General features: G+C 50.2%; 1 protein-coding gene across 3 annotated transcripts in view; it reads right to left on the bottom strand.

Annotated features, from left to right (window-relative positions):
• TMEM131L (transmembrane 131 like) overlaps positions 1-13,612 on the bottom strand; it is a 180,921-nt gene that overhangs the window by 66,106 nt on the left and 101,203 nt on the right. For all 3 annotated transcript variants that reach the window (XM_062199470.1, XM_062199472.1, XM_062199471.1), the window contains exon 7: positions 13,008-13,118. In XM_062199470.1, the coding sequence (XP_062055454.1) occupies positions 13,008-13,118 (111 nt within the window). The remainder of the gene's footprint in view (positions 1-13,007; positions 13,119-13,612) is intronic.

Genomic DNA, 13,612 nt, shown 5'->3' with positions numbered 1-13,612 from the left:
CTAACGCAGACTCTGGAAGGCAGCAGTGTGGGCTCAAGGCACCGGGTCCCTGTCAGCCACGTGGGAGACCTGCACTGAGTTTCTGGTTGCTGGCTTCAGCCCAGTCCAGGCTGTTGCAGGTACCTGGGGAGTGAACCAGCAGACGGGGAGTGCTCACTCACCCCCTCATCCTCCCCCACCCCGCTTTTCAAATAAGTATGTATTTCTTGTTTAAAGATAGGACTGTGTTGTCACAGGAAAGTTCTAAAACCCTTACACAATAATACACACACTCTCCACTAACTTTCTGAAGGCCCTCACATGCATAGATGTCACAGTTTTTGGTTTTTTTTTTTTTTGTACCAACTTATTTTTTAATTCCATTTTCCATGCACTCTTTGCAGTACCGTGTATGACATAATAATGATTTTGCTGGGGCTGGCACCATGTTGCAGGTTAACCCTCCGCCTGCGGCACCAGCAAACTATATGGGCGCTGGTTCGAGTCCCGGTTGCTCCACTTCCAATCCAGCTCTCTGCTGTGGCCTGGGAAAGCAGTAGAAGATGGCCCATGTGCTTGGGTCCCTGTACCCAGGTGGGAAACCAGGAAGAAGCACCTGGCTCTTGGCTTCAGATCAGCGCAGCTCTGGCCGTTGCGGCCATTTGGGGAGTGAACCAATGGAAGGAAGACCTTTCTCTCTATCCCTCTCTTTGTAACTCTACCTCTTAAATAAATAATCTTTAAAATAATAATAATGATTTTGCTTAGAATCAGTGCCTGGAGGGCCAGGATGAGAAGAGGCAAATTTCACACACATGAGGTTCATAATCTGGGATTCTCGCAGGTCTTACTAAGATTGTAGACTCAGGGCCAGCACTGTGCCATGGTAGCTTAAGCCTCTGCCTGTGGTGCTGGCATCCCACATGAGCGCTGCTGGTTTGAGTCTGATCCAGCTCCTGCTAATGGCCTGGGAAAGCAGTGGAGGATGGCCCAAGTGCTCAGGAGGCCGGGAAGAAGCTGCCACCCACATAGGAGACCCAGAAGAAGCTTCTGGCTCCTAGCTTCAGATAGGATCAGCTCAGCTCCGGCCATCGTGGCCATTTGGGGAGTGAACCAGCAGATGGAAGATCTCTCTCTTTCTGTAACTCTGCCTCTCAAATAAATAAACAAATATAAAAAAGTTATAGACTTAAGTGAGGCTCCAGAGACTTCCTATTAAATTACGTAACCTCTGAAACTCTGGGGAAGCCACACGCACGCTACTGAGAGTGAGCCCAGGCTGGGCTGTGGACGGCCTCCCAGCTGCACACAGCCATGAAGAACCTCTCTGGCTAAGAGAAAGAAAGGAAACACACACACACGGCAGGACCTCAAATTCTAGGAACACTAACTCACAGGCCAAGATAATCTGATATGGGACTTGAACTTTCAAGTCTTACCAGGAGGCGGAATCTGAATTTTAAATTTCTCCCTGAGAGTTTCACAAGAGGAACTAATGTCCAAAAACTAATTTTTTAAGCTGGTGAACACATTTTAGCCGTGTGCCAGGTACCAGAGCTCTAAGCTCCTTACACGAATAAATGGATCCAATAACCACAGCAACCCTATCCGGGAGGATCATTGCTGTCTAGCTTTCAGACAGACACACAGAGGTTAAGACGAATCGGTCTCATTTTGGAATTCAACTTGTTCACTACCACTATGCACCTATAGAGGGCACACTCATAATGGCAATATCTCTAAAGATATAAAGGAGCCAAAGGTAGTAGCGGGACTTGAACCCAGGTACTTCAAAGGTGTCCTAACCCAGGCTGGTGCTGTGGCATAGCTGGTTAAGCCTTTGCCTACAGCACTGACATTCCATATTGGCGCCGGTTCAATTCCTGGCTGCTCCACTTCTGATCTAGCTCCATGTTAACGTGCCTGGGAAAGCAGCGTAAGATGGCCCAGGTACTTGGTACTGGGCAACCACGTGGGAGACCCGATAGAGGCTCCTGGCTTCTGTTTGGCTCAGCTCCAGCTGTTGCAGCCATTTAGGGGAGTGAACCAGCAGATGGAAGATCTCTCTCTCTCTCTCTCTCTAACTCTGCCTTTCAAATAAAATAAATTTTTTAAAAGATTTATTTATTCAAGAGGCAGAGTTAGACAGAGAGGGAGAGACAAGAGAGAAAGGTCTTCCAGCTGCTGGTTCACTCCCCAAATGGCCGCGATGGCTGGAGCTGGGCTGATGAAGCCAGGAGCTCCTTCTGGGTCTCCCATGTGGGTGCAAGGGCCCAAGGACGTGGGCCATCTTCCACTGCTTTCCCAGGCCATATAGCAGAGAGCTGGACTGGAAGAGGAACAGCCAGGACTCGAACTGGTGCCCCCATGGGATGCCAATGCTGCAGGTAGAGGCTCAGCCTACTATGCCACAGCATCAGCCCCCAAATAAATCAATCTTAAAAAAAGAAAAAAAAAATAAGATGTCCTAACCAGTGTCATCACTGTCCGTCTAAACACCCAGCCCCTGGCTTGCATGTTGTTCTTTTGCTTATTTATTAAAGGCTGAGAGAGAGATCCTCCATCGGCTGGTTCATTCCCCCAGATGCCTCCAACAGCCAGGGTTGGGCCAGGCTGAAACCAGAGTCCAGAACTCAGCCAGGGTCTCCCAGATGGGTGGTGGGGACCCAAGCACCTGCTGCCTCCCAGGGTGTGAATTAGCAGGAAGACGGATTCGGAGGTGGAGCCAGGCCTTGAACCCAGGCACTCCCACATGGATGCAGCATCTTAACAGCTACACCAAAGGCCCACCTGACTCAGATTTTTTTCACTAGAGTGCCCTGACGCTGCTACTGGATCCAATTACAAACGTTCCGGTACTGCATCTCAGAGAGGAAGGAATTCCAGATGAGGAAGTGAATTTTCAATCTCGGGTCTAGTGTGGCCTTGGAGCAGCTGATCAGTGAATGCAATCCATTTCTGAGCTTCCTAAGAACAAACCCAACAGCGATCCAAGGCAGATCAGCAGAGACACTGGAGGAGAGCCTGGCTCTGGGGGACCAGTGACAGGTGCAGGAAATATGTGAATTCCTCCTCGGCCTTCAATGTGAGGTCAAGAGCACAAGGCCCAGGGAGTAGCAGTAGGAGAGGATTCTTCTCCCCTAAGCCTCTTGTTCCTTTACCCCAAGCCTTCCCTCCCCACCCAGAGGTGGGGGTGGGCAACAGGCAGGACCCTGGGCCCCCGGAAGGGGTGGGAAGGGGCATCTGTTTTTCAGATTGAAGCTTCCCTTCCACCAACTCCCAAGGTCTCTGTCAGCTACCGTGTGGGCTGCTGCCCCTCCGCTGATACAGGGAAACGCGGCTGTGTGGGACAAGAAAGGCGTGTGTGGGTCTCGAACTCCTGCTTCTTACACCTTCGCGAGTTCAGAACCCGGTCAGGAAGACAGTGTTATTTACCGGGCATCTTTGAGTCTTCAAACAAAACTTTCTAAAATATTCTCATTGGAGAGTATTTCAAAAAGTTCATGGAAAATGAGATTGAATGTTCAGTTTGGTGCAAAAAAAAAAAACCACAAAAACAAAAACCTTTGACGTCCACGCACGGTTGTTTGTTAATATGCATCTTTCATGATCTTCCCTCAAATATGTGGACCAGAATTTTTTTTTTCTGCACCAAAATCAACTTATAATTCCATTTTCCATGAACTTTTTGAAGCACCCACATATAATGAAAATGTGTCAAAGACGACGAAGGAAGCTTTATGACTCCTACCTTTGCTGTCGCTCTTTAAAGGTTCATTTACCCACATATCAATCAGTTATTTACTTCGTGTTACACTGCCAGGACCCTGCGCTAGGTGATAAGAAAGCAAACACGGCCGAGGAAGAATTCCTGCTCATCCAGAGTTTATAATACGCAGACGGAAGCAGGAACAGTGCAGTTAACGCACGCGGCGAGAGGGGGCGCTCTACTTCTCAGTAAGGAGCTGGCCGATCCATCCAGGGGGCAGAGAGAACACTGAGTTAAAAGGGGAACCAGGAAACCATGTCCTTACAGCACCAACGGAGAAGAGGCTTCAGGGAGGCAAACAGGAGGAACACTGCCGACACGTGGGGGCGCTTTCTCTCCCCAGAGCCTTCCTCCCGCCTCCCTCCTTCCTTTCATTCACTCAGCCTCCTCCACCCTCCCCTCTTCCCACGCCACTCAATCACTCTCACTTGAGGCTCTAATGGAAAAAAGCAAAATTATTAAAAATTTAAGCAATTTCCCAAAAAAAAAAAAAAAAAAAAAACCCTGTATCAGAATAGGGGAAAATTAAGTAGCAGTATCCATGTACCTCGCATTCAGTCATAATTTTCCAGGGATTGACAGCCTATCACTTTTATTAAAAAGCATCAAGCATGCACAGAAATATTACTAAATAGGGGCCGGCGCTGTAGCACAGCAGGTTAAAGCCTTGCCCTGAAGTGCCGGCATCCCATATGGGCGCTGGTTCTAGTCCTGGCTGCTCCTCTTCCAATCCAGCTCTCTGTGCTGTGGCCTGGGAAAGCAATAGAAGATGGCCCAAGTCCTTGGGCCCCTGCACCCATATGGGAAGGCCCGGAGGAAGCTCCTGGCTCCTGGCTTTGGATCGGCACAGCTCCAGCCTTTGCAGACATCTGGGGAGTGAACCAGTGGATGGAAGACCTCTCTCTGTCTCTGCCTATCTCTGTAATTTACCTTTCAAATAAATAAAATAAATCTTAAAAAAAAAAAACAAAACAAAACAACCATTTGTGTTTGCTGAACACCATGTAAGGAAAAAAAAGAAATATTACTAACTATGCGCTAATTACTCATGTATCGGTAGGAAGTCTCCATGGCCATCACACTGAAAATTCCGTTTATTCCATTTATTGATGACGTGAGACAATCAGGAAGGCAGGACAGCTACAGAGGCCCTGACACCCCTCCCCCTTTCGTTTTCCATCTCCAAATCAGACACTTGGCAACTTCCTTGATAGGGAGAGAAGTGCCCCATCCCCTTCCCCTCCGACAAACTGTGACTGCACGAGCCTTCCCTGTCCTCCTCCCTACCCTGGTGGCACAGGGGCCTCCCACACCGCGGCTCTTAACTGGCAGGGATCAGCACTTAAGAAAGAAAATAAGTAGCAGGGAACAACACAGCACCCCCTCCCTGCTCCCAAAACCTGGCAGGCCCCAGCCTCCAGCGAGCCTGGGACCGCTGCCCTGCCCGACACCTGTTCCTGGCAGCCGTGCGCATGGCTTTGACATCACCACCAAAAGCGAAGACTGGGCCAGTTTTAAAAGGGTAGGAACTTCTGGTCTGACAAGTATTGGATATCACACAGACTGTCCGGAGATAATCTCCCCTTTACACAACTGGGCAATGTGACCCCGGAGCGGGGAGAGGCGCTCAGGAGAGGTTCTGGAGGGGTCAACAAAATACCAACGACGGTGGCCTTTGCCGGATGTGACTCTGGTCTTGGGGGTTACCTCTGATTTTTCATTCCTTTAGGTGTTCTCTGTTTTCTTATAATCCCACTGTAATTTCTTATAATCACAGAATATCCCAAAGAGGTAATCTCTCTGAGACAATGACACCAAGTTCACACACACACACACCCCTTCCCTTCTCAGAACTCCGTCCTGGATTTTTCCTCTTAACATTCAAACCACTTGGTGCTTCCTGCGTGGCTGTAGCATCCCATTTTTTAGCAATAGCATTACTTACAAGGATTCCAACAAAAACATCTTAAGTTCTTTTAAATGCCTTACAGCCAGTGACCCTACACTCAGAGTCTAAGACGATGACAATTTCAAACATTTTGTTTTGCCCACAGAAATCACCAAGACACACCCGAAATCCTAGCAGCTTAGGAAATGCTAGAACACAAAAGATCTACCCACGCCCTAGCCACCCTTACAGAGCACACCAGCTCATCACTTGCTTGTCTCCATGCAGCTGCCGACAGTACAAAAGAACTACTTAATACTCCTTTATAACCGCACACCCAAGTGTATCCGAGCCCTTCCCTCACGTCGGGATGTCAAGCTGTTTCTACTTTCCCATCCATGCAAAATGCCTGCAAAGAACCTTTCATTTGCATTTGCCTTCCGTGGATCATAAATTACTAAATCAACAGATACCAAAACCGTCGTGACATTGGCTGTGTTTGGGGTGGGGGGTGGGGGGTGGAATTTAAAGCATACCGAGCTGCTACTTTGAACTCCAGCTCTAAGTGCATTCTACGACATCTATAATAAGAGTAATGCCACCTGGCCCGCGAGTCAATCTGCTGAGGACACGGTGGAAAGGTGAGGCCTGCACATCTCAGACGTCACGGCTGCCTCCCGGGCTATTTGGGGACCTCAACTCAAGATCCCCACTGACTCACTCGTCTATTAAAAACACTGGGGGCCCTCAACGTACTCAGCACCACGTCGGAACTGAGGTTGGACCAGGGAGAAAGCAGCAGGCCAGGGGACCCCGCGGAGGGACAGCCAGCACTGGGGCAGGGCTGTGGGCCGAGCACCCCAGGACCAGAGCACAGGAAGCTGGGGAGGTTCCAAAAGAGCTGAGACCTGGCCCGGGTTTTCAGGGTTTAGTAAACTCAGGAGGATAATTAAGGTGGATCAAAGTTCACAAGGGTGAGACAGCTTGAAAAGGGAGAGGGTGTGCTCTGGGGAGAAATGGGAAGTTTGTGAGGCCCGAGCTGGGAAGAGAGGGGTGGACCCCCGAGGCTGGAGACAGAAGCTGGACCCAGGTCATGAAGGACCTGTTGCGTCAAGCAGAGGAGCTGGGACCTTATCCTGTAAGCAGGCCCAGTGGCTAATCCAGGGGCCAGGGAAGCGATGACCAGTTTTGTCTGGGAAGACACCCCCAGCAGCAGGTGGACAGAGAATGGGAGAGTAACCCAGACGACCACAGACAAGAGTGTGACAAGACAGAGGGACCTCAGGTTCCCGTGCAGAGTCACCAGACCAGAGATTCCTCTCCATGCTGGAATTCTCACTCTGTGAAGGTTCAAACAGAATGTGTGAAAAAGGAAAAAGCCGTCTTCACTCCTCATGTTTCCCTACTGTCTCGGTCCATCTTAGCTGCTGTAAAAAAAACACCTTAAACCGGGTCACTGGGAAACAGCGGAACTTCATTGCTCACGTGTGGGAGCTGGCAAGTCCAAGGTGAACAGGTGACACCTTCCCTGTGTGCTCACCTGCTGCTTCCTGCTTGAGAGTCTTCCTGGCTCAGAACGGTCTGTTTATGCCCGGATGTGCAGTAACCGAAACGTCCCACCATTTGTGGCCAACACACACTAGCGGACAGGCTGCAAAGCACCAGGCAGAGCACAAAGCAAAGACCCTGGGGCTGCAGAGCCAAGACTCAAGTGGCAACCTCCCGGCAAGCAACGCACAGCTCCAAGCACCCAGGTCCCGGGCACGTTCCTCGGGCTCCAGCGGCCGACCGTCCTGCTTCCCGAGCAGAACCTCGTTCAGTTTCCTCGCATCTCAGCGACGGTGGACAGAACTGCAAGGGGCATTTCAAGTCGCACACGAGCACACGTCCGCTCTGCTTCCAATTTCACTTCTCCTGGTGGAATGGCGCTGGGTTTGCAGCGCCGAAACATCTGAGACCTCCCGTGACAGCTCCAATTCCTTTGAGGTTTGAAAGAGATGGCTCCCGCCGCTGGAAAGTGTGTCCTTAAATGTACCACATCAAGTGTGTGCCATCTTCTGATCCACGCTCACAGTCGCATGAAATATTCCTGCTGCTTCTCCCCTTCGAACCAGCGACTCACAGATGGAAGGCACAGGCAGCACCCGAATATTCTGGATGGAGCCTTTGCCTTCTTAGGCTATTCACGTCCAGGGATCCCCGGGAATGTTTAAGCTAGCTGATTCATTTGTTTTTCATATTTACTTATTTTCATCTATTTGAAAGGATGACAGACAGAGAGACACAGACAGAGAGGGAGATCTTGGTTCACTCCCCAGATGCCCCCAACGGCCAGAGCTTGGCCAGGCTGAACAGGAGATCAGAATCCAGCGCCCCAACCAGGACTAGAACCCGGGGTGCCGGCGCTGCAGGCAGAGGATTAGCCAAGTGAGCCACAGCACCGGCCGAGAGCTATTTTCAACAGAGGCAGCCTTAGAAAGTGACTTAACTACACCCATGGATCCTTATATGAAAAATGAAGCAGAGAATCTAAGTAGCCAGGCAGAGTGAAAGATGAGAGGGTTGACAGGATACCAAGAGTATTCAATGGGCAAAGAGTTATCTTTTCAACAAGTAAGACTGGATACCTACATGGAAAACCATGAATATGGACTCCTACTCACATCACACACTAAAACTTCACATCAAAATAAGTCACAAATCTAACATAAATTACAAAACTATAAAACTAAATCAGGGGCCGGCGCCGTGGCTCAATAGGCTAATCCTCCGCCTTGCGGCGCTGGCACACCGGGTTCTAGTCCCGGCCAGGGCGCCGGATTCTGTCCCGGTTGCCCCTCTTCCAGGCCAGCTCTCTGCTATGGCCCGGGAGTGCGGTGGAGGATGGCCCAAGTGCTTGGGCCCTGCACCTGCATGGGAGACCAGGAGAAGCACCTGGCTCCTGCCTTCAGATCAGCGTGGTGCGCCAGCCACAGTGCGCTGGCCGCGGCGGCCACTGGAGGGTGAACCAACGGCAAAGGAAGACCTTTCTCTCTGTCTCTCTCTCTCACTGTCCACTCTGCCTGTCAAAAAAAAAAAAAAAAAAAAAAAAAAAACTAAATCAGGGGCTGGTGCTGTGGCATAGTGGGTAAAGCCGCCACCTGCAGTGCCGGCATCCCATATGGGTGTCGGTTCAAGACCTGGCTGCCCCACTTCTGATCCAGCTCTCTGCTATGGCTGGGAAAGCAGTGGAGGATGGCCCGAGTCCTTGGGCCCATGTACTCACGTGGGAAGACCCAGAGGAAACTTCTGGTTCCTGGGTTCAGATCAGTACAGCTCTGGCCATTGTGGCCAATTGGGGAGTGAACCAGTGGATGGAAGACCTCTCTCTCTGCCTCTCCTTCTCTCTCTGTGCAATTCTAACTTTCAAATAAATAAATAAATCTTTAAAAAGAAAAACTAAATCAACTGTAAAATCCTTCAAAGAAAACTTAGGAGTCTATCTCCCCAAACCCAGGCCCTTTCCAAAGATACTAAAAACATATGTGACAAAAGAAAAAAAACAGACAAACTGGGTTACACCAAACTGCGAACCTTCTAGGGGCCAAAGCACACCGTCAGGAAAAGGAAGACACCTAGGAGTGTGAGAACACATCTGCATACCGTGCACCTGAGACAGGTCTCATATTCAGAACTCTTAACTCTCTGACAATGAAAAGACAAACCCACCCAATTTTAAAATGGACAAGGATATACTAAACACAGACACTTCTCCACGAAGACACACAAACGGCCAATGAGCTCATGAAATGATGCTCAGGGTCTTTAAATAAACGCCAATCAAACCCACAGGAGATGTGACTTCATGCCCCTCAGGAGATGGTCACCAGAAACAAAAATGGTCAACAACAAGTACTAGGCAAGCCGTGGGAGACCTGGAATCCTCACACGCTACTGTTGGTGGGGCTGTAAAACCATGCAACCACTTCAGGAAACGTTTCCTCAAACCATTCAACACAAGACAACCAGGCATCCCAGCCAAACCACCCCTTGGTGGACACCAAGGATCCAGAGAAAACACGATCCACATAAACTCACACACGGACATCCACAGCAACATCAGTCACAGCAGCCAAACAACAGGACTCGACCCAAACGTTCACTAGTTCAGAAAACATGGTGTCTGTCCACACGACGGTATGTATTTGGCATTAAAAGGAAGACATAGATGAAACCTGAAAACAGGCTCAGGGAACGAAGTCAATCACAAAAACACAACTCTTAGTTACATATAATGTCTAAGATAGATAAATCGAGAGACAGGAAAGAGGGGAGGGCCGTGGCTGCCAGGCACAGAGACAGTAAAAATGTTCAAATATTAGATAGTGGTGATATTTGCCCAACTCTGTGAACACACTAAAAGCCAGCAGATTGGAGGCCGGTGCTGTGACATACAGGGTCAAGCCCTCACCTGCTCCACTTCTGATCCAGCTCCCTGCTAATGTGCCTGGGAGGACAACAGAAGATGGCCCAAGTCCCTGGGACCCTGCACCCATGTGGGAGACCTAGATGAAGCTCCTGGCTCCTGGTTTTGGCCTGGCCCAGCCCCAGCCATTGCGGCCATTTAGGGAGTGAAACAGCAGATGGAAGAGCCCTCTCTCTGTATCCCTGTCTCTCTGCCTTTCACATAGTTAAAAGAAATTAAAAACAGTGGATTATGCACTTACAAAGATTTAATTATTTATTTCAAAGGCAGAGTATATGGAGAGGAAAAAACAGGGATCTTCCATCTGGTGGTTCAAATGGCCAGGGCTGGGCCAGGCCAAAGTCAGGAGCCTGGAACTCCATTCCCGCCTCCCCTATGGGTGGCAGAGGCCCAAGTACTGGGGCCAGCTCCAGCTACTTTCCAAGGCACATCAGCAGGGAGCTAGCTAGATCAGGAAGTGCAGAGGCTGGGACTCAAACTGACGCTCACATGGAACGCCAGCATCATGGGTAGCAGCTTAGTCCACAGAGCCACAATACCAGCCACAGGACCGTGCACTTTAAGTGAGTAGATTCTACACCTTGTGAATTGCACCTCAATGCAGCTTTAGAAGATAAACCACACCAGACATTTGGTCTAGCAGTTAAGACACCTGTGTTCCAGGGTGGGTGTTTGGCCAAGCAGTGAAGTCTCCACTGGAGACGCCCGCATTCCATATCAGAGTATCAGGTTCAAGTCCCAGTGCCTCCACTCCCGATTCCAGCTTCCTGCTAATGCACACCCTGGCAGGCAACAGGTAATGGGTCTCTGCCACCCACGTGGAGACCTGTGCTGAGCTCCTCGCTCCTGGCTTCAGCCGGGCCCAGCCCCAGCTGTTACTGAGATTTGGAGAGTGAACTTGCAGATGGGGGAGTGCTCTCTTCCAGTGTGTGTGTGTGTGTGTGTCCCTCTCCCTCTCTTTCTTCCTCTCCCTGTCACACTACCTCGCAAATAAATAAAATTTTAGGCCGGAGCCGCGGCTCAATAGGCTAATCCTCTGCCTGCAGCGCCGGCACACCGGGTTCTAGTCCCAGTCGGGGCACCGGATTCTGTCCCGGTTGCTCCTCTTCCAGGCCAGCTCTCTGCTATGGCCCGGGAGTGCAGTGGAGGATGGCCCAAGTGCTTGGGCCCTGCACCTGCATGGGAGACCAGGAGAAGCACCTGGCTCCTGGCTTCGGATCAGCGTGGGGCGCCGGCCGCAGCGCACCAGCTGAGGCGGCCATTGGAGGGTGAACCAACGGTAAAGGAAGACCTTTCTCTCTCTCTCTCTCTCCATCTGCCTGTCAAAAAATAAGTAAATAAATAAATAAATAACATTTTAAAAATACATTTAAGAAACATATCAGTACAGCCCCACTGGTTTTAGGATTTATACTATATCTAAATTTGTAAATTAGAGGAAATCTTAAGTAATCAAATTTTTAAAAAATGAAAATAATATTAAAAATCCTTGGGCACCAATTCACATCCTAGCTGCTCCACTTCTGATACTGTTTCCTACTAATGGCCTGGGAAAGCAGCAGAGGACGACTCAGGTGCCTGGCCCCTGCCACTCATGTGGGAGAACCAGAAGAAGTTCCTAGCTTCCAGCTCCTGGCTTTGGTCTGGCCATTGTAGCTATCTGGGGAGTGAACTAATGGATGGAAGATCTCTGTGTGTCTCTCCCTCTCTCTAACTCTGATTTTCAAATAAATAAATAATTTTTTTTTTTTAATTCTAAGCATGACGTGCTCGGTGACAATTTTCTCAGGCAGTACATCATCAGTAAGCTAATTTTACTTGTCTCCCCTCCTGGAATTCTAGACCAAGGCCTGGCCCACAGCAGAGGCTCCACAAAACTGTCAAATGAATGAAAGAGCCAGCAACTAACATTACAGACTACAAATTCTTAACAGTTTTCTTTATTTACCGATCAGGGAGAAGGGGCAGGTGAGGTATAGTATATTGGTTCAAGAGTTTTTCCAATTCTAGCAATGACTAGGAACTACAGGTCACCGAGGGGAGAAGGAGCCAACCATACGCTTTTACTGAGGTGACCACTGTGCATCTACTAAAACACGCTGGCCAGGCCACAGCTTGGCAGGAGTAACAGCAAGGATCAGGGGAAGACCTTCAGACGTCTGTGCAGTCAGCAGATCGTGCTGCCAGTGAATCCCGACAGGAAACGGCTCCCAGGCCTACGGTACAGAACCTCCTTTCTCCAAACACACCCCGAGGAAACAGAGGGGAATAATTACGAAATAGCACCGGGGCCGAAAGAAAAACTGGGAGCATTGCAGATGACAACAACAGGATTTAACCAGCGATGGAATTTCCACACACTGGACTGGGTCGCCATAACAGACGGCGGTGCGCGCGCAGGTGCTTGGGGAGCGGCGGACACCCACGTCCCACGCCGGAGTGTCTGGGTTCAACTCCTGGCCCCAGCTCTGGACTCCAGCTTTGCTAATGCAGACTCTGGGATGCAACGGTGATGGCTCAAGTGATATGGGTTTGTGCCTCCCACGTGGGAGACCTGGGTGTGAGTTACAGAGTCCCTGGCTCACAGGCATTCAGGGAGTGACCCAGGGAATGGGACTGCTCTCTCCCCTCTGTTTCTCAAATAAAAAAAGAAATCTTTTAAGTTTTTCAAAAGGAAGTGTATGCATTCCATTGACATCTTACCACCCATATTGTGTCTCTGTCTCTGTCTCTCTCTCTCTCTCTCTCACACACACACACACACACACATTAGAATTTTTTTAAAAAGCAGAAAACAGTAACTCTAAATGTGTAAAAAGCGTTGTAGAGACTCTGCAAAAGGTAAAGAAATGGGAGAGGGCTCCAACGTTTGCTCACAGCACCCACAGTAAATCCAGTTCAGTGACCTGCGTCTGCGAGAGCTGAATGCTCTGCACCTGCGGAAGCAGGAAGTACGCATTTGCTGGCTGCCGGGCGGCGCCCTCCGGGGAGATCCTGCGAGCACCGACTCCAGATACCTGCAGGAAGAGACGGAGTTACTCCTCCGTGGGAGTCGTGCATTTGCTACTAATGCCGAAACAACGCTGCTCCACAGGGAACCCGTTCACAGCACCACAGCCTGCAAGACTCTTGTTCATCCACCTCGGTCTACAAAAACCCCAAGGCCTGGAAGATGAGGAGGGGGTGGGCAGAGTCGCTGGGGTGGCCCACAGCGCCCCCTGCAGGGCTGGGTGGGAGGTGCGGGCCATGAGTTTGGAGAACCTACTGGCTAGTTCTAGCAGACCGCAGAGAGCCTGCTGTGCTAGTTCTAGCAGAGCGGTAGGACAGATTTCTCTGTGCTGGCGCAGAGGCTCTCAGAGGCCTGCGGTGGGGTCACAGGTCTGCAGTTTGTACTGAAGACGGGCGGCTCGCAGGGGCGAGCGCTGAACTAACGCCACTAGCGGCCACACCCAAGGCAGCCTGGAAACCTTCATGGCAGGTTCATGCTACCTCCCAATTCCACTTCTGCAGG

The sequence above is a fragment of the Lepus europaeus genome, chromosome 8, assembly GCF_033115175.1.
Source record: "Lepus europaeus isolate LE1 chromosome 8, mLepTim1.pri, whole genome shotgun sequence".
In the NCBI taxonomy this organism is placed as follows: Eukaryota; Metazoa; Chordata; class Mammalia; order Lagomorpha; family Leporidae; genus Lepus; species Lepus europaeus.
Note: the sequence above shows the minus strand (reverse complement) of the source record. Positions and strands in the feature narration are given on the sequence as shown.